Source organism: Cydia strobilella, chromosome 7 (genome assembly GCF_947568885.1).
Source record: "Cydia strobilella chromosome 7, ilCydStro3.1, whole genome shotgun sequence".
NCBI classification, from domain to species: Eukaryota; Metazoa; Arthropoda; class Insecta; order Lepidoptera; family Tortricidae; genus Cydia; species Cydia strobilella.
Window position 1 is genome coordinate 14417649 of NC_086047.1, and position 19735 is coordinate 14437383.

The following is a 19735-nucleotide window of genomic DNA, read 5'->3' on the forward strand; positions in this document are numbered from 1 at the left end:
TATTCACTAGATTTTCGATGGACTTCGTGATAATTACGGATTCCAAAAATACTTAGAACTAAGGAATATTTTGGCCTGTTCAGAATGGGCATAAGTGAAGAATGTAGAAGACATGATAATCTAAATTCTTTATTATACTTTGAGCAAAAAAAAAAATCATAGTAATTTTTACGTTAATACATTATTAAACTTATCGATATTATACACGTAACATAAACGTAATAACATGTTATAAAATCTAATGGAAATGTAAAACATTCAGGTATCTAATTCACTTTACTATAGTAAAGCGGAAATAATTGTCTAAATAGCCTCTGGCGCTTCATATACTGTTCTTATTCGACGGGGAGGGGGGGTCGCTGAACTCCTTCATGAGGGCGTCCTCGCGCAGCTCGGCGAAGTTCCTGCGGCGCAGCTCGAGATCGGGGTGGTCGTCGAGCAGGCACGCCTGAATGTTCTTGTCGAGCGTGAGCCTCTGGCGGGAGTCCTTGAACTCTTCTACGAGGCTGAGATTCCTTTTGATGCCGTCGACGAGCCTGACCACGGAGTACTCGCCCATGGCGGCGCCCTCCTGCAGCTTGGCGCCGGCCAGGCGCGCCGCGGCCGAGGCGCGCACGTCGGCCGCGCAGCGCGCGCACCACTCGCGCAGGTTCGCCATGATGGTCACCGGGCTCTCGAACTCGTTGGGTACGATGCCGTCCACCTCCGCCTCGAAGAACGATAGCAGAGGGAACCATATTCTCGTTCTGAAATAAAAATAATTCATGTAATTTTGTAGATTTAAGGCCCCGTAACTTCTCACTCTCACTGAGCGTAAACGTGACCGAGATGGATATGCGTGCGGAATGCGGATATCATGTTTTTAAATTGAAATTTTTTGTACGTTTAAATAAATAAATAAAACCGGCCAAGTGCGAGTCGGACTCGCGCACGAAGGGTTCCGTACAATGGTAACGCAAAAAACGGCAAAAAAATCACGTTTGTTGTAAGGGAGCCCCCCTCAAATATTCATTTTATTCTGTTTTTAGTATTTGTTGTTATAGCGGCAACAGAAATACACCATCTGTGAAAATTTCAACTGTCTAGCTATCACGGTTCATGAGATACAGCCTGGTGACAGACGGACAGCGGAGTCTTAGTAATAGGGTCCCGTTTTTACCTTTTGGGTACGGAACCCTAAAAAGTAATCGATAAGTTCCCTCAAACATGATATTGCCGATTTTTAGAAGCAGTTTTCATATTTTTAGCTTTTGTGCAAAATTTGTTACAAATTTTTAAGTGTTCATTAATTTCATTATCTAATCTATTCGGGAAATGTTACTATAGCCGGTCAAACAAGCTTGTCAGTAGCAAAAGGCGCGAAATACAAATTTTCTATGGGACGATTACCATTCGCCCAATTTTTTTTAATTTGCCGCTTTTTTCTACTGACTGAAATGGCTTGACAAGCTATATAATTTCCGAGAAAGTAAACATTACAGATTGTAAAACAATAAGTGTTTGATAGCACTCGACGGCTAACAGTAACAACTGTAAGTGTAACAGCGAAGAGGAGTGGCGGCGATGTGTCACGCACTCGCTAGATTAATGCGCTAACTATGTACTCGTAGCGGCGGGTGTGGGCGAAAAGGGCACTATCTGCCACTCCGAGCGGGTGCCATTGTTTATAACGTATCAGCGCCGCATATGCTAGCGTGTCACTTTAATTAGAGTTCGTAATTAACATTTTAGGGCACCAACAAACATATCCATAGGCTTTGTATCCATTTAACAGGTTATGAAATGCCTATTATGTGTGGGTGTTTTCCACAAAACCGCATAACCGCCACAACTAGCTCTGTGGTGCTTCCATTCAATAAAACGCTTAGCATCCACCTCTACAGGATTGTTACCACGTATCTTTCCATAATATTCAGAAAATATTCCGGCTTGCCTTGATAAGTAAAATGTTCTAATGTAATCATGTAGGTATATGAGCAACAGCAACGCGCAGGTTAATTGGGTTCAAGGTTTCCGTCCAAAGTCCATTGACACAGTAAAAACAAACATCTTCTCGTCGACCCTAGGTACATGGATTACGGTATCTAACGCGCGTGGCCCAAATGGCGCACGCCTTAATATTTAGCCGTCGCGCCTGTTCCATTCACCATGTCGTTACCTCTAAATGGAGAGAAACTACTTAATGTAGCTTCATTTCTATTGATAATCGGCTGCTAATGTGAATAGAGCAAGGGACCAGCATCGTGTTACGGCACTATTGGCTGCGCCAGAACTGTCAAAGAAGCGTCTCCAACGTAGTACCAAGCTGTTTGTTTTCGTTGTATTCATTACCATGACTCCTTACCACCCCTGAATTAAGGCTGCGTCTTACGTAGGCGAACAACTCGCGAAGCGATGCGGCGCGGCGCGACGTGGTGGCTCACGCGGCGACCAAGCGAATTTACCGCCAATGCGAAGCGGAGCGAGGACAAAACTAACCGTTGATACGTATGGAAGTGTCCTAGGTGAAAGTTCTTCGCGCGAACGCTAAGCGGCGTGATTTGAATTTTTCTTTATTTCTTTTCCGTATAGATTACAGTAAACCTATAAAGAATCAAATGTGAGTCGACTAATCAAATCAAAGTCGGTATTTTACATGCGCCACGCCTCTAGCCGCGTCGTATTCGCGTCTAAATATCAAATGGATTGATCGCGCCCGCTCCGCGCCGCTACGTCATCGCGTCAAGATCGCTCACCAGGACACTCACATTATGTAAGAACGGTTTGTTTCTTCCGCGCCGCGTCTCGCCGCGCCGCGCCGCTCGACGTTTGCGTGTAAGCCGCGTCGAATCGCTCCGCTTCGCGTTCGCAACGAGATCGCACACGTAGGACACGTCCATATTAGGTATCATCAAACGATTGATTCACCCGCGCCGTACCGCTTCGCTTTGCGTTCGCGTGTTGTTCGCCTACGTAATTGTGTGTGTTACTCAGTGTAACACTACTAACCTGGACGAGTCGTTCCGCATAAGCGCCTGGTTGTTGGACAGCGTGTGGTAGTAGAGGAACAGCCGGGAAGTGATGTAGAAGGCGATGAACACGTCGATGGAGTAGTGCTCGTGCGCCGCCAGGATGAAGAAGATGCCGAACATGTTCATCACCCACGTCAGGATGTGGAGCAGGTACAGGCTGCGGGATGTGTCTGCGAACAGAAAAAATCCTTTTAAATTAAAGGAAAAATAGAACCCTCGATAGGTCGAGAGAGATTCGATTTCCGTTCTTCCTTCTTTAGATTGATTTTCCCTTTAATTTTAAATTTATGATTCGGTAAAAAACGGCTTCGATTAGTACGAAATTGAATAAATTATACTTCTTTATTGGTAATACAGACACATCTGTTACTTTGTTCCAATTACAGCTATTCAATTCACAACGTTGCGTTGTCACATTTAAAGACTGTGTACACGCTGAAACCCGGCCCTGCATGATCTGGTATATCTTTTTACCGAATGCACATATTCAAGCAGTTTTATTTTATTTTATTAATTTGAAATTATTGTAATTTATAATAAAAATACAATCATATTCTTTCAAGAGGGTCTCTATTGTTTTCCATATAGTTTTAAGTCATAATGTATTGTTTGTCCACATTTTCGTAAGTGATAATTTGATTTTTCTCAGAAACGCGTAACTTTTCAGGATTGTCATAAAACAAACCTAACCTAACCTATCTATAGGATAACCTGAGGAAAATCCTAAAAAGTTAACGGTTTCAGAATTATGGCTAATGATAATAATATGACAATCATTACATTATGACTTTCAATAATTATGTTAAACAAAGAGACCCCCTTTCAAGAACTTTATTTTTGTTAGACAGCTAAGAATGTCGTAATTTTACCGATTATTAGCTCTACAGTAGTTTATTTTAAATTGTCTAATTATCAGAAACAGGTGGTGTCAAATCTGTTAGCGCAATTGGACAAACATACTCGTGTTGGCACGGGAATCACGGGATGCAACATCAAAAGACGAATAATAAATATGGTAAGGACGACGGAATGACGACGATATTAAATGTATTTAGGTTACCAGTAAAGATAACTTTTACAGCATTCCAACAGCGATAAATATCGGCAAATTAAATAACAGGCGGCTTTGAGTTTAAAAATGATTTATATCTAATTATAAGAATTCTAACCTAACTGTTGTGTTGTGACGTGCGAGTCACATCTATAGTGACTTTGTCGGATATTGTAAAAAAAGTGAATGCCGCTAAAGCACTCCCAATTTAAAACTAAATATTGAAATAAAAACATTTGTAATGTAAAAATAAGTCGTACGCCGTTTATAAAAGTAGGTAAAGTAAAAAACCGGCCAAGTGCGAGTCGGACTCGCGCACGAAGGGTTCCGTACCATTACGGAAAAAAACAGCAAAAAAATCACGTTTGTTGTATGGGAGCCCCACTTAAATATTTATATTATTCTGTTTTTAGTATTTGTTGTTATAGCGGCAACGGAAATACATCATCTAGCTATCACGGTTCATGAGATACAGCCTGGTGACAGACGGACAGCGGAGTCTTAGTAATAGGGTCCCGTTTTTACCCTTTGGGTACGGAACCCTAAAAAGTAAGTTTGGGTCATCGTATTTTGTGCTATGTACCTATAACCAAATGAGCGAATTGTAATCACTATTTTTGCAAGAGGTCTAACGAAAAGAAAGAAAAATTATTTAGGTAAGTACATAGGTTATTGGAAAATCTAAAAAAATGTGTAAAACGCGCGCCAGTAAGTGCGAGCGGGATGCAGTGTCGTGATCGTATTCGTATCATACCAAAAACGAATTGAGTCTAGATTTTTAATTTCGAATAGGCCTTCTGCTCTGGGTAATTTATCTTAGGCGAACGATGCACTCCTCGATCGATACTCGACGAGAATCAATCAGCCTAGACTAATAGGGTCATCGCCTCCCGGTTGATACATCGCCACATGACAGTTTAGATGGTATTATGAATTAAAAAAGCCGCCAGCCGGTTGTATCGCGGTAGAAAGACCGTTGGCTGGTAGCATGAACATGTATTAAATACGCACCTTACCATTTTATGTCCGCAAAGTATGCGTGGAAACGCAGGCGATCATTGAAACGCTTGATGGAACGCTACATGCAAAGTTTCATGATTTTGATAAAACTATTATAATGAGGTACGTGGGTACGGCACGTATTTTTTACATGTTTATGCGACCGGCTGATGGTCGTTCCACCGCGATACAACCAGCTGACGATTTTTTTAATTCGCAATTAGCATCTTAACAAAGTTAACTATCATCTGAGAAAGTATCAAACGGGAGGCGATGACTAAACTTTTTTTTACGTTTCGGTGCTCAACCCACCAACGGAGCGGCAGCTGACGTCCACGAGGGTTCACCATACATAGCCGTTATAACAACTATACGAGTTATCGCCCGGGAGGCGATTGGTCATGGAAATCTGTTTCATGCATGGCTTGCGGTCTATATGTTCAATAGGGCGTAGAAAGCTCGCTCGCTCTAGAAAGCATGGCATGGGTGCGATTAGAGTTTCAGACTAGCGCCAGGCCTTGACTGGATGGATATCATATAATAACCATGTAGATTACGCTACACCTATTATGCTACACTTCAGGAAGTGTATTTCTCGATAAACGCAAATCAGTAAAACGATCCTGTCCTATGCGCTACGCTGTATAGCTTAGATAACTGTCATAAATCTCGCTCAATTGTTTGAGTTGAGCGATTGAGCATACGGAGACTACGAATCATCAAAATATCGCAATAAATTAATAGGCCAATCAAAATAAATCCAAAAAAAATCGTTTTGAGAAATTAATTCCCAGCAAGCAGGAAATCGTTTTAAAACCTTCATTTGGTCCTAAATGCGTGTAATTCAAGTTTGCGCTATCCCAGGTGTGTATAAATTTTGGGAGCCCGGCAGATTGAAAGCGTTTTGATCAAGGACCCGCGTTGCAACCGCGTTGTAAGTTACCTAAGGCTACGGGTAGGCGGGCGCAGGAATTATTTCTGTAATATTTGTGTCTTCAAACACTATCACTACATAGTATAAAACAAAGTCGCTTCCTGCTGTCTGGATGGATGTCTATGCTTAGATCTTTAAAACTACGCAACGGATTTTGATGCGGTTTTTTTTAATAGGGTGATTCAAGAGGAAGGTTTATATGTAGGTTTATATGACTACGGTCTACTAAGCCCGTAGTCCAAAATGTTTATTTTCTATGCGTTAGTACGGATTTTAATAGTCAGTAAATAGAGATCACAACCAATAAAAAAAAACATGATGTACCAATGCGAGGGCTATTTGCGTGCAACACGTTCACCCGCGGAGACACGGTTATATCCGTAATCGCCTTGGCTCGTACATGACGAGTACTAGGGAAGTTTATTTTATTATGATCTCTATCTTACGATTACGGTATTTACGGTATACGCATACGGTAATTTAGCAAATAATTAAATCATTGTAAGCGGTTAATATACCTCTAAATGATATACTGCCAGAAGCGCCAGATAATAGGGACGTTACAAATTTTAGGGCGCGTACGTGGCGCTCTCCGACGCTCGTGGTGTCTTGTGTTCAATCACGTATATTCATCACGAAGTAAAATGCATAACTATTTACTACCTATGCTATAGATAAGATATTTTATCAGGTTTCGATGGTGTTGATGGTGGATGGGTTAGATATCGCTATGACATCGCCATATTTTGACTGTGTGCGTTTTCCTTTTCAATTCGAAATCGTGTGTGTTTTTTTATCGTTATCCGAAAACCGGATCCGGAACCGGATGTGTCGGAAACCGGTATTTGCTCCATACAAAAATACCGGTATTATTACGTTCTTTTTCGTTCTTTTGTTTATAATTTCATTTTTAATGGGACGTTTTAATAATGCAAAATTGTTTCCTAAATACATGATTCAGCCCTGGTTATTTGACTGTTCCCGGCGGTCACAAATGGGAGTGATTCATGCTATCTGCCCCCAATTTGAACTTGGTGAGGACAATAAGTGGTTATACACTCGTGATTGTTGAATATGTTAGACGCTGTATTAACGATTGATTCATAATACCTACTTACTTAAAAAAACATTTATTCAGTAAGTGGTATGAGCATATATTTAATTTAATACCTAACAGATATCGGTACCGAAATAGATATCAGCTCAATTAAGAATTTTGAGGCTTTGACGCTGGCGCTGCTCTCTTCATATTGACGCAAGCGAGCGGTCAACCGGCGTATCTAGGTCATGTTATTTATTATAAGAACTGATATAAACAGTGTTTAGAAAACAAGAATACGATTATAATGTACGCATTTGTATCCAGGTTACGTGATAGCGATGTCAACAAAGAATGTGCGTCAGCAAAACGAACTACGAGTATCGCTTCCTTGTCGTACACGGAATTTGTGTTTCTAGAACACGAATATTTTTACCAAATTCTAATTAGCGACTGTTGTTAAATATGTGAATAGGTAAAATCTAAATATAATGCGCATTATTTGTTCAACTTAATCTATTACCTTAATACTTTTGTTTACTTGTTCAATGCGCATTTTCTTTTTGTTTTTTATTTGTAGGTACCGTGAAAGTAGAATAGAATAATCTTTATTGCTCTCATGTTGGTGTACAGGTCTTACTCTAGGTACAATAGTTACATTACCACATGTTACCCTAAAAGGGTATTGCAATTACACGTACATATAAAACATACATATAAGACGAGGTCTGGCCAATATTCCGCTCAGCGGATCAGCATTGTTATCCAGCGGGGCAATGCGGCAAGCCGTCTAGGCACCCGAGCGACCGCGACGAAGGTCGTGTTTTTTTAATGTACGTAAATCTTTCAATTAATCCTTAAACAACTATTTCTACGTAGTGAAATATTATTTTATAATCTATTTACAATACAATAAAAGATTACATTTCTTACAAATAATTATGTAATTACACGAGGTTACGGGTTTACTTGATGGTGTGGCTATTTTATCTTTAGGCATATTTAAGATTTATGATGGCACATGTGTGGCGCTGTGGCGGTCTGTTGCTTTTGATGTATAAACCTCGGGTTCTTGCGGACAAATTTACTGGCTACTAGAATATATAAATCCCTTAAAGGGATAAGCTCGCCTTTGTACTGCCTATTCTATGCCATATTTGTGTTCTGTGTTTTGTACAATAAAGAGTTTATACATACATACATACACACGTTTATACATATATAAACACGGTAAAGTTAAAAAAATTAAGTTTTGAAAGTGAGTGAGGTGAGTGAAGTAAACTAAATAATACTATGGACCCGATAAGATATTTAATAGTGTTGGAATAAATTACGTATAGGTTTCACGTCTTAATAACTATAACGTGTTTATTTTCTTACCTCATGATGATGCACCTACCTATGACAGAAGTCGTCACTTAATTGTGTATACAAACAAACTAACTATGTACCAATAAACATGGTACAATCTGCTCATATTTATCACAACACAAACATGTGTGGATTTCATTAAAATTTGGCAGGGTACACAATCTCAAAATAACAAGCCATCCTTCAGTAAGAATCTAAGACTTTCCGTGTCGCATAGGGAAGGGAAGGTCTGCCGGCCCGGAGTCTATGTTTTGTTGTTCTTACATAAAAGTTTAACCTTCAATCATTTTTACTTTATACGTTAGTAGGATGGCGCGTGTCTTTGCCAAAAGAAATGATAAATGACTGCGAGCAACGAGCTGCGAGTCACCTAAACAAGAATAGTATTTTATACAATACTTTTTCTACGAGTTAACCTAAAGACTGTAGACTAAACCGTTTCGAAATAAATATTATAGTTAAGTTGGGAGCCCGTACATTAAAAGTACCCAATTACAGTTTGGTATACGAAATCTTTATTCTACAATTACAGTCGACGAGTAGAAAAAAAATCTTATCTAATTAGATATACGCATGCTTGCGAAATGTGATTTCTTCTGCTACGGCTGCTACACCTATGTATCTATTGTAAAATAATAACCACTTGCAGATACTTATAAATTTATTTTCTTTTCTTCATTCCAACTTATAATAGTATTCACAATCACAACAATCTCGACTTATTACAACCGTTTGTAACCACGACTCCAAATCAACTGTGCGCGTCGGCCAAGTGTCGTTTCTATTTATATCCAACCATCAGCCAATCACCGTCTTTTCAATTTAAAAACTACCCTAGACTTTCAAACAAATTAAGATAAACTATGTTAATAACCAAAAACCCTACACCTACACTAGCCTTCCTAGTGTACCTACACTATAACTACGAATCACTCTAGTATTTCTTAATAGCTCGGTAACCTTAAAAAAACCGGCCGTGCGAGTCGGACTCGCGCACCGAGGGTTCCGTACAAAAAAATATTTTTATTATATGTTGTAACTAAAAATTTACGGTTTTCGCAATTTTTCCTTTATCTGTGCTATAAGACGTTGCTTCGTACCAAATTTCAAGATTCTTAGGTTTGGATTCCCTTGCGAGTGTCGAAAATTTGCGGCATAAACGGTTGTCTTTTGATTGCGTTGGCTTAGAAGTTTGATTTTTTCCACAGCTCCAAGGCACAGTAGACCTGAGTCTTTGATATAAATTCCAGCTTGATACCTCCACGCGTTCTTGAGAAAAAGGGTCTTGACAGACAGACAGACGGGCGGACGGACGGACAACACAGTGATAAGGGTTCCGTTTTTTCCTTTCGAGGTACGGAACCCTAAAAAGACATATTACTAAGTTTAGGAATGTGAGGATGTAGAAGTTTACTACACTGTCCTAATGTCATAATACGCCTGGCTGTGGTAAATCTTCACCACAGGCTCAAAACAAAACTATTTGAAATTTGAGATAAAAGGCACATGAAGTGTACTTACATTCAGTGATGAAGAAATTCAGCAGAGTCAACGCAACCGTATGTCCGGAGAACATGTAGTCCCCACAGGTCCGGACGCCGCGGACCGACATGCCGGCCCCGCTCCAGATCTCGTAGGCCTGGCGCAGCCTCCGGCCCCACACCGTCAGGTCGTCCGCCGGGGGGTAGGACCGCGGCTCACACTTCAGGTGCGACCCCGGTACGGACAGCGACGTGATCAGCATCGTGAAGCAGCGGAGCAGGAACACCGTGCCGGCGAGAGCGAAGAATCTTCGGAGGAGGATGAATCTGGGACAAATGGAAGGAAACAAATGAAACTTATAAAAGACATCCTCGGCGATTTTATAATAATGAATTTGCCTATGCGCCAATAGGTACCTATACCCTTCGCTCACCATGTTTTTCTTCCAAACATTAGGGCGTCAACATCTATATAGGCTCTTCCACAACAAGTTCCATAGGTATCGTTGCTAATTCTTCGTGTGTCAGATTTTGATCTGTTTTGTTTAACTATATATATGTAGTTAACCTTGTTAAAAACTTTCTTTGGATTTCGTCAGAAAAAATATGTTTTGTACCATATCTATTATCATACGGCTATTATGAATGTTTACCTATAGTTATCACGGGAGAAGTCAAAAGTTTAATACACTTCCAAAGTGTTAAAAACCTTTTTGTTATCTTTGTACATAAGTATGTATCAATGTTATCAAACACTTGACAACTATCTACATAAAAGCGCTGTCCATTCATACAGCATATTAAGTAATTCGGTACTTGATGCAAAACAACAACGGCCGTCTCTTTTCAGATCCTCGCGTGTAAAATAAGTATACTTATATTATAATTTTTAATTAACCTTAATTAATAAACCTTAAATAGCCGTAATGATGTAATAGATATAGCAACCACATTCTACAAAACCCTGTACAGCGCCCAGGAACATGATAACACCGATCATAACGACACCCAGAATATGGACCTAACTACAATGAGATGTGCACCATTCGTCATCACCGAGGTTGCCGACGCAATAAATAGATTAAAAACGCAACAAATAAAAGCCCTGATTCAGACAACATCACCAACGAAGCGATAAAATCGGCCTGTACATTACTGGCTCAATCGTTAACCCACCTTTTCAACCGCATTATCGAAACTCATGAAACACCGTCACAATGGTCTGAGAGAGATATAATACTAATTTATAAAAAAACCGGCCAAGTGCGAGTCGGACTCGCGCACGAAGGGTTCCGTACCAATACGGAAAAAACAGCAAAAAAATCACGTTTGGAGCCTCATTTAAATATTTATATTATTCTGTTTTTAGTATTTGTTGTTATAGCGGCAACAGAAATACATCATCTGTGAAAATTTCAACTGTCTAGCTATCACGGTTCATGAGATACAGCCTGGTGACAGACAGACGGACGGACAGACGGACAACGGAGTCTTAGTAATAGGGTCCCGTTTTTACCCTTTGGGTACGGAACCCTAAAAAGGCTTGTTTTAAAGGAGGCTCACATTAGGCTCGACGATTTGAGCCCTTAGAAGTCTTAGAACTAACACGCCCAATGAATCAGAAAAATGTACAATGTACATTGGTAATATTTATAGGTATCGTCATGTCTGATGATAACAACAAAGCAAACATTACCACATTTTTGGCCGCCAGGAACAAATAAAAGAATTAGTTTAGGTCAAGTGTGAGTTGTGCATTCTTATTTGCATAAAACAAAAAGGGTCAGAGGTTAATGCGACTTGTAAGTGTAGACTGAAGGTGTTGACAAATAAGTACCTACACAGGAAAAATAATATCTTATTAAACATCGCAGGTCATTGGGCAATAAATCACACTAAGAAGCTATGACGGAATTAAAAACACGTTAGTAGTTATAGAGGTAACAACATATATTTCAGGCTTCAAATTCAAAATACGACAATAGTTATTTCTTATACAAGGGTGCAAAGTTGTATTTTACCAGCGAGTGTGGAATTGAAACACGAGAAGTAAAATACATTTGCACCCGTGTGTAACACAAAACTTTTCACCTCACTATAGCGAGGAAAGTGCAACATCCACAGGCGTTAGATCATCTTCATCACTGGAATCACTAATTTTTTTACGATATTATAACAATAAACTCTGGAAATTCTGTATTTTTACGTGAGAAGTTTTAAAGTAAAAATTTTGTTGACAATGTTGACATTTCTGACGTATGAAATGTCAATGATGCGTTTTGAAATTGCGTCGACTCAACTTGTGCGTTCAGAATTTGCGCGTTATTTAACATCATTATTAGAAAACAAACGTTTCTTATGGAATTTTAAGGTTTATGACTTAAAATCACTAAATAAAGCTAAATTTGGTATTTTTTATTAAATTATCAAACCATTTATTTAATGATAATAAATTTCGAACGAACCATTATTATGAGCGTTTTACGTTTTGTTATCTGTCAAGCTACTTAAACACGCTCCATCCAAGGTCAAATTACTTTCCCCACTAGTAGATAAAATGCGTTTTTCCCCGCTGGTTTTAAAGGATAAAAGACGGCTTTCCGAGCTAGTGAGGGGAAAATAATCTTCTCCTCCTGCTGAACAATATTTCTGCCTAAGGCTTTTTTTAAGAAACAATATGACATCTGACCGGAACCTACATAACTTAGAGAACTAGTTATTTGTTATACAAGGGTGCAAAGTTGTATTTTACCCGCGAGTGTTTTAACACACGAGAAGTAAAATACATTTGCACCCGTGTGTTACACAAAACTTTTCCCCTCACTATAGCGAGGAAAGTGCAACATGCACAGGCGTTAGATCATCTTCATCAACTGGAATCACTCATTTTTTTACGATATTATAACAAAAAACTCTGTAAATTCTGTACTTTTACGTGAGAAGTTTTTAAGTAAAATTTTTGTTGACAATGTTGACATTTCTGATGTATGAAATGTCAATGATGCGTTTTAAAATTGCATCGACTTAACTTGTGCGTTCAGAATTATATTTAACATAATTATTAAAAAACAAACGTTTATTATGGAATTTTAAGGTTTATGACTTAAAATCATTAAATAAAGCTAAATCTGGTATTTTTTATTAGATTCTCAAACCATTTATTTAATGATAATTAATATCGAACGAACCATTATTATGAGCGTTTTACGTTTTGTTATCTGTCAAGCTACTTAAACACGCTCCATCCAAGGTCAAATTACTTTCCCCACTAGTGGATAAAATGCGTTTTTCCCCGCTTGTTTTAAAGGATAAAAGACGGCTTTCCGAGCTAGTGAGGGGAAAAGGTATTTTCTGTTATGTTGGATTTCAAATCCCCACCAGACACAAGCATAATATAGTTATCATATTTTTCACTATACCAACCTCTTTTTACCGCTCCCTTTATTCTTCAAAAACTGATAAGAAAGTTGCATTTTATTCACAAGAGCGGCAAAGTTATTTGATGCAAATTTTGAGTTGTTTTCTCATGCTGGCGCTGGCTGGTGGAATTGACTTTTAAGGAATTTCAATAATTATTTATAGCGTTTTGGTTTGGATTTGATTTGTAATGTTTCTACAGTTAGGTGTGTTGAAAAATGTTGTTTCACTCGGTAGCAAAGTTTGTTTAACGGTTAAACTTTAACCCTCGTGCCTTGACTCTCGCAACGCTCAAGATTACACTTTTCGAACTGGAATCTTTCGCTTGTTCGGTTATCAATATTAGCAACGGAACACGGAACAACAATTTTGCCCCTTTGTAAAGCAAATAACTATGTGTTAACGTATGTAGTGTGTGTATTTCTGTCTGTCTGTGGCAGCTACCTAAGCTAACGATGTATAATCTGCATGATATAGGTAGGTACGTACGTATATGTCCAACCTGGGGTTGGGTTTTAATTATGGTTTCATATACACACGTATATTATGAAGGTGACTGTGTATGGCTGAAACATGAATGTGTCATGTTCTCATGTTCACATACAATACACAATTGCATAAAGTGCATTGCTCATTATCCATTACGCGCATCCTTGAACCACGAATCGAAGTGACAGCAACAGGAAACTGACAAGTGAGTGTCGGAAGGGATCATTTTGTGGTCCACGAGAATTCAATATGGGTCGTTAGCACTTTCCCTGTCCCGCGAGCCGCGTCAAATATGACTCATGAGTCTCATGGCTATCCATTTGTCACAATATATTCTGATAGACTTATGACAGCAAAGTTAAGCATACAATATTTAAGGCTCGGCCACAGCGCGGGGTGCGTGCGGCGGCAGTGCGAGTTTTGGTCTTATACGCAGTACGTACTAAACTACTGCGTAGGTAGTATAATGCATAGCATTTACTTAAACTCTTTTGGCGTTATTCATAAACGCGCTCTTGTAGGCTTGCCTCAATAAATTATTAATCGTTTGTCTTTACTTATGTATTTATTATGTACTTTATCTGTACGTAATTATGAGTTTTATCTTTGGTCTCCACGTATGTACCTAAGTCTCGCTCGACTAAGAGTTCATCTCTACAGTTCACATTAAGGCGTGGCTGATACTTAGCACATCTAGTTACCTCAGTAATGGTTTTACAAATAGATACATATCACGAGTTGTTTACTCAAATACTATTGCAGCTGACTGTACAATATTAGTAATCAACGAACAATTCAAAACAAATTGTGTTTATTACAACGCTCATTATAATTCATCCAAAGGTAAACAAATATTAACCAGCGATACGACTTTCTGATCTCAATGAGCCTAACTAAAACCCACAAAACCATACAGTCTAATACGTTTATACCGCAAAGTGGTAGCCCTGACTAGATTTTACTAAGTACTGAACCATTTAACTTACTGAGTGAGACTAACACAATCAAACTTCATTTAATTTCTCTCGACGTTTCGAGTGTGTGTTGGTGTTGAGTGGGCTCAGAGCTGTTGCCTCTATAATCATCAGATATATAAGTGTTCAGATATTTGTGAGCACCTTGGCCGCGCTGATATATTTGATAGCGACAGTACAAGTTGCTTCGAAAACCGCAAACAGGATAGATAGGAAAAGTTCCTAATGCGTTCAGTGCGTTTCACGTACTTAGTCGACGATCGAGTATCGGATCTCGTAGTTAGATACAGAGTACAGCTACAGTACCCACCCACCTGCCTGGTGTTTGCAACTGGTCTTTTTTTATTTAGATTTGTCAAAATACGGTAAAATCAGCTTAATATGATCGATAAGAAATAGAGCAACGACAGGTAAATAAGTCATACTCAAAACCAATGAAAACAGGTCACTTCGTATATAAATTTAAATACAATACTAGGTATATATCCAAAATGACCCGTTTTTTTGCTTTTAGAATAGAATAGAATACATTTATTAACGTCACATGATGGTAAGTTACATAAGAGAGTGTATAAAAGGAGCGGACGAAAAAAGGACCCCCAGTCAGCGTAATGCCACGGCTAGCCGCAGCGTAATGCCACGGCTGGCCGCAGCGTAATGCCACGGCTGGCCGCAGCGGTGATTTTCCGTAGGGACCTAACTAATAACTAACTTAAGATTAATATTCAAGTAACAACAAACAAATAATGAGAGAAAAAACAAAACAACAAAAACAACAAACAAATAATGAGAAAAAAAGAAAACAATAAAAATGAGTAGATTATTAAAATTTACTGCCGTCGCTAAGTTTAAATAGGTTCAATGTCTATTGCGATGTTGCTTAGTGCGTGAAGATGAAGGAAGTAAGTAATTCAGATAAAAATAAAAAGGTATGTGTAGTTGCTGCCGTTAGGTATTCAGTTGAGTCTTGAAAAACGTAATTCGACATTTTGTCTTGAAGGTGTTAAGTGTTTTAAGCCTTTTCAAGGCAGAGGGAATATATTTTCCACATGACAAAATCATGGTTGGTTTCAATGTGATAAGGTTCAATTTTGCATAATTTCTGACAACCTTATGCCTTTAGCAAGCGGACCCCAGGCCAGGCTTAGTGAGCCGTAGCACAGAAAAAACTACTTGACATTATGGCTCACCTGTGTTTATGGAAGAGCAGCACAACAAGCCAGATAGCCAAGAGCAGCGAGCCAGTGATCTCGCACATGTCGAACGCCCACGGGATGTGAGGCACGTTGTCCAGGAAGAGGTCTGGCAGCGGTGGGTACTTCTTCATGTCTGGAACCTTGTCGTGGACTATCACCATCACCACTGCCGTCACCCACGTCACGAGGAAGACATAGCCTTTTGAGAAAAGAAAACCTTTTGTATGATTTAAAGGGTGTATGCATAGGCATTTGGAGCGCACATTACATGTGTATGTGTAAAATATTGTATATTCTAAAAAATATGTATGCAATTGCTATGAATCCATATAAAATTCATTAAAAAGATGGTGGTGCTTAGATAAACTGCAGACATGTTTTTTGGGAAAATTTTGATTTAATTCTAATAATTATACAGGGTGGATTTTCTTATTGGGTCAGTGAGGGCAGCTACCAGATCCCGTGCTGCTACGTGAAAATGGTCTTAGAAGGCCTTCTCTCAATTTAAAATTAATGAATATTGGCATTTACAGATTGGAAAAACCATACAGGATGCGAGAAAAACATCATTTTTGGCAAACTTTTTTTTAATGCCAATCGATCCCAATCCTATCCAGGATCAAATGCTTGTATAGGACCAAAAACAATAATTAACGGCTAGAAAAGCCACAAATCGAGGAAAACTTTTCTCATACAATTTGTAAACTTTTATTTTTCACATGCTATTTTTTTATGCCATATGATTCCATTACTATCCAGTATCAATAGTTTCCTAGGGGTCAACTTACGGTAATGTACTACAAAGCCACAATTAAATATAACTTTTTCCATACATTTACTATGGAGAAAACGTGAAATTTTATTCACATTTTTCTATCTCGCCCATCAGTCCTACAGTAATGTCTTCATACAGTATTATGGTCCTTAAATGTAACAGGCGGCAAAACAAACAACATATAAGTAAACAAACAAAATAAGTGGCGGGAAAAAATTTATGCACACCTTATGCAATTCTATTTTAAGTTCAAATCAACTTCTTCCCGCCGTGTACGGATATATATATTGTAGAAATCTTAGAGGTATGTGAAATACTCCAAATTTACTCTTAAATGTTGTTATGAGGTAACAGAGGCTCCAGTGCCCGACACAGCTCCAATAATTGACATTTTCAATCATAATGTCATAGCAATAAAGTTGACAGCAAGGTGTTAAATATTGGGTCTTAACCATTAATCTTAAAAACAAAGCTATTTTAAGGAATTAATTAACAGCCCCGGACATTGTGCTTGGACAGGCTGGAAGGATATTCTTACAGCAATTGTTATTAATAAATTATAAATTAATTTATTTATTTTCTAAACACAGTTTATTAGGCAATTAGAATACAATTAGAATTAATCTGATAGACACGCTGGAATGTCCAACAAAAACATAAGATCTATATTGGGTGCTATTTGGCACATTTAGAGATGCAACAAAGTGTCAGACATGTGTAGAACCAGGTCCTAATAATAATGTGACACATGTTTGGATGAATGACATGTTACTATGTAACTTACCAAGCGCTAGAGCAGTTTTCCAGATCTCAGGCTTCAACTTTGATGCCTTTGCATCCGGAGAAAAGGTTGGCACACATTCATTGTTACTCTCGTATGAGAATTCACTGGGCAGTTTATGTTGAAGATTATAACTAAGGTGCGACAAATTCGTACCGAGGAAATTAATGTTCGTCGAAGGATTCACCAGCGCGTTCTCATCGCAGAGGCCAAGCTCACACATCGCCCCACGATTTTGTCTCTGCAGTTTCTTCACTGACAGAATAAATCGCTTTCTTTCACCAAGCTTCAACTGATCAAATGGAAACTCGTAGAAGTCCCTGTCCACGAAGGACAAGAGACATTGGCCATCTATGTCATGAGATTTACAAATATCTACAATAAAGTTTGATATTCTGTCTTTATGTAATAAATCTAACACTTCTTTGTTAGTCCAGTTTATTACATCCAATTCCATGGTTTACACACACTAACTTGTCCTAATATAAATTGTATAATTTTACGAATAATTTTTAGAATACATTATTTTACAAATATTTACAACTACACTGAGACATCTCAAACAAAAACTGATTATTTATTTTATCCAATGGGCAATGGGGTGAACTGAAATCAAATGTCACACACATACATCGCCACTGTGCGATAATCGTACTGTCAATTTTATAATGTTGCCAGCGCAAATGATACAGAAAAATCCACTTGACATACATAAGTCTTGCACACGGCGCATGTAACTGGACCAAGTAGTCTAATAGAAACGAGACAGGCTACTTGCGTCCAAACTTGCGTGGGCAATATTGGCTTTCTCGTGTGTACTTTTATGGCTCCTCTACACCATGCAATGGTGTGCCGACCGTGGATTCATAAGTGGTGTATATGAAGGTATAAAACGGGTACTCGGACCGGTCGCCAAAAAGACAGCCCCCCTCATGGACGCGAATGGTGCTATCATTTTAGATAGTCAAAGACAACTTGATCGCTGGGTCGAACATTATACAGATCTCTACTCGAGTCCAGTAGACATACATCCGGAGGCTGTACAGAGCATGCCCAAACTGGATGTTAAGGCCGAGTTAGATGATCTACCGTCTGTAGAGGAGTTTGTTAAGGCTGTCAATAGGCTTAAGTGTGGTAAGAGTCCCGGCGGTGATGGCACCCAGACCGAAATACTAAAACTCGAATGCGTGCGACCAATCGTGTACAATCTGCTGTGCAAATGCTGGGAGGCGGGAGTTGTGCCTCAGGATATGCGTGATGCGTGATGCCAACATCGTCACGTTATACAAGGGGAAAGGCGACCGCGGCGAATGCAACAATTACCGTGGCATCTCTCTTTTGAGCATTGTTGGCAAGCTTTTTGGTCAAGTCATCCTATCAAGACTCCAAAGGCTTGCAGAACGCATTTACCCTGAGGCACAGTGTGGCTTTCGCTCCGAGCGTTCCACAGTGGACATGATTTTCACACTGCGCCAGATACAGGAGAAGTGTCGTGAACAAAAGACCCCCTTGGTTATGGCTTTTGTTGACCTTAACAAGGCTTTCGACACGGTCAGCCGGGAGGGTTTGTACACAGCGCTCGAGAGCACTGGGTGTCCACCTAAGCTTCTGAGGCTCGTGGCGTCCTTCCACGAAAACATGAAGGGCACAGTAGTTTTTAACGGTGAGTCTTCGGAGCCGTTCGTTGTTTCCAGGGGAGTGCGACAGGGCTGTGTCTTGGCTCCTACCCTGTTTGGTATATACTTTTCGCTCATTTTACGTACTGCTTTCGGCGATAACCAACAGGGTATCCATCTACACACGAGGGCCGACGGAAAAATGTTTAACATCTCTCTCCTCAAGTCCAAATGAAACCGTGAGGATCTTTTCGTCGACAGTCTTCTATATACCGATGACGCGGCCTTCGTTGCTAACTCGGAACGCGAGCTCCAGTCAATGGTAAATCAATTCTCCAAGGCATGTTCCCTGTTCGCCATGTCCATAAACACGAGGAAAACCGTTGTGCTAGCACAAGGTACCTCAGTGGCCCCAGATATTTCACTCAATGGCACGCTGTTAGAAGTAGTTGACAGATTTTGCTACCTAGGGTCGACCGTAACGAACAACCTCTCGCTAGATGCGGAGGTCGACATTCGTATCGGTAAAGCGGCGACCACGTTCGGAAAGCTTAGTACAAGAGTATGGCAAAATAAGCACCTTACATCCAAGACCAAAATG

At 39.4% G+C, this 19735-nt stretch overlaps 1 protein-coding gene across 1 annotated transcript; it reads right to left on the reverse strand.

The window, feature by feature from the left end:
• Positions 1 to 115: 115 nt before the first annotated feature.
• Positions 116 to 18117, reverse strand: LOC134743227 (ceramide phosphoethanolamine synthase). Its single transcript, XM_063676628.1, has 5 exons — positions 17522 to 18117; positions 15957 to 16161; positions 9927 to 10213; positions 2989 to 3181; positions 116 to 746 (listed from the first exon to the last, which is right to left on the reverse strand). The coding sequence occupies exons 1-5, from the start codon at positions 17973 to 17975 to the stop codon at positions 323 to 325; spliced, it is 1563 nt and encodes a 520-aa protein (XP_063532698.1). The 5' UTR covers positions 17976 to 18117; the 3' UTR covers positions 116 to 322.
• Between the last annotated feature and the right edge of the window lie 1618 nt (positions 18118 to 19735).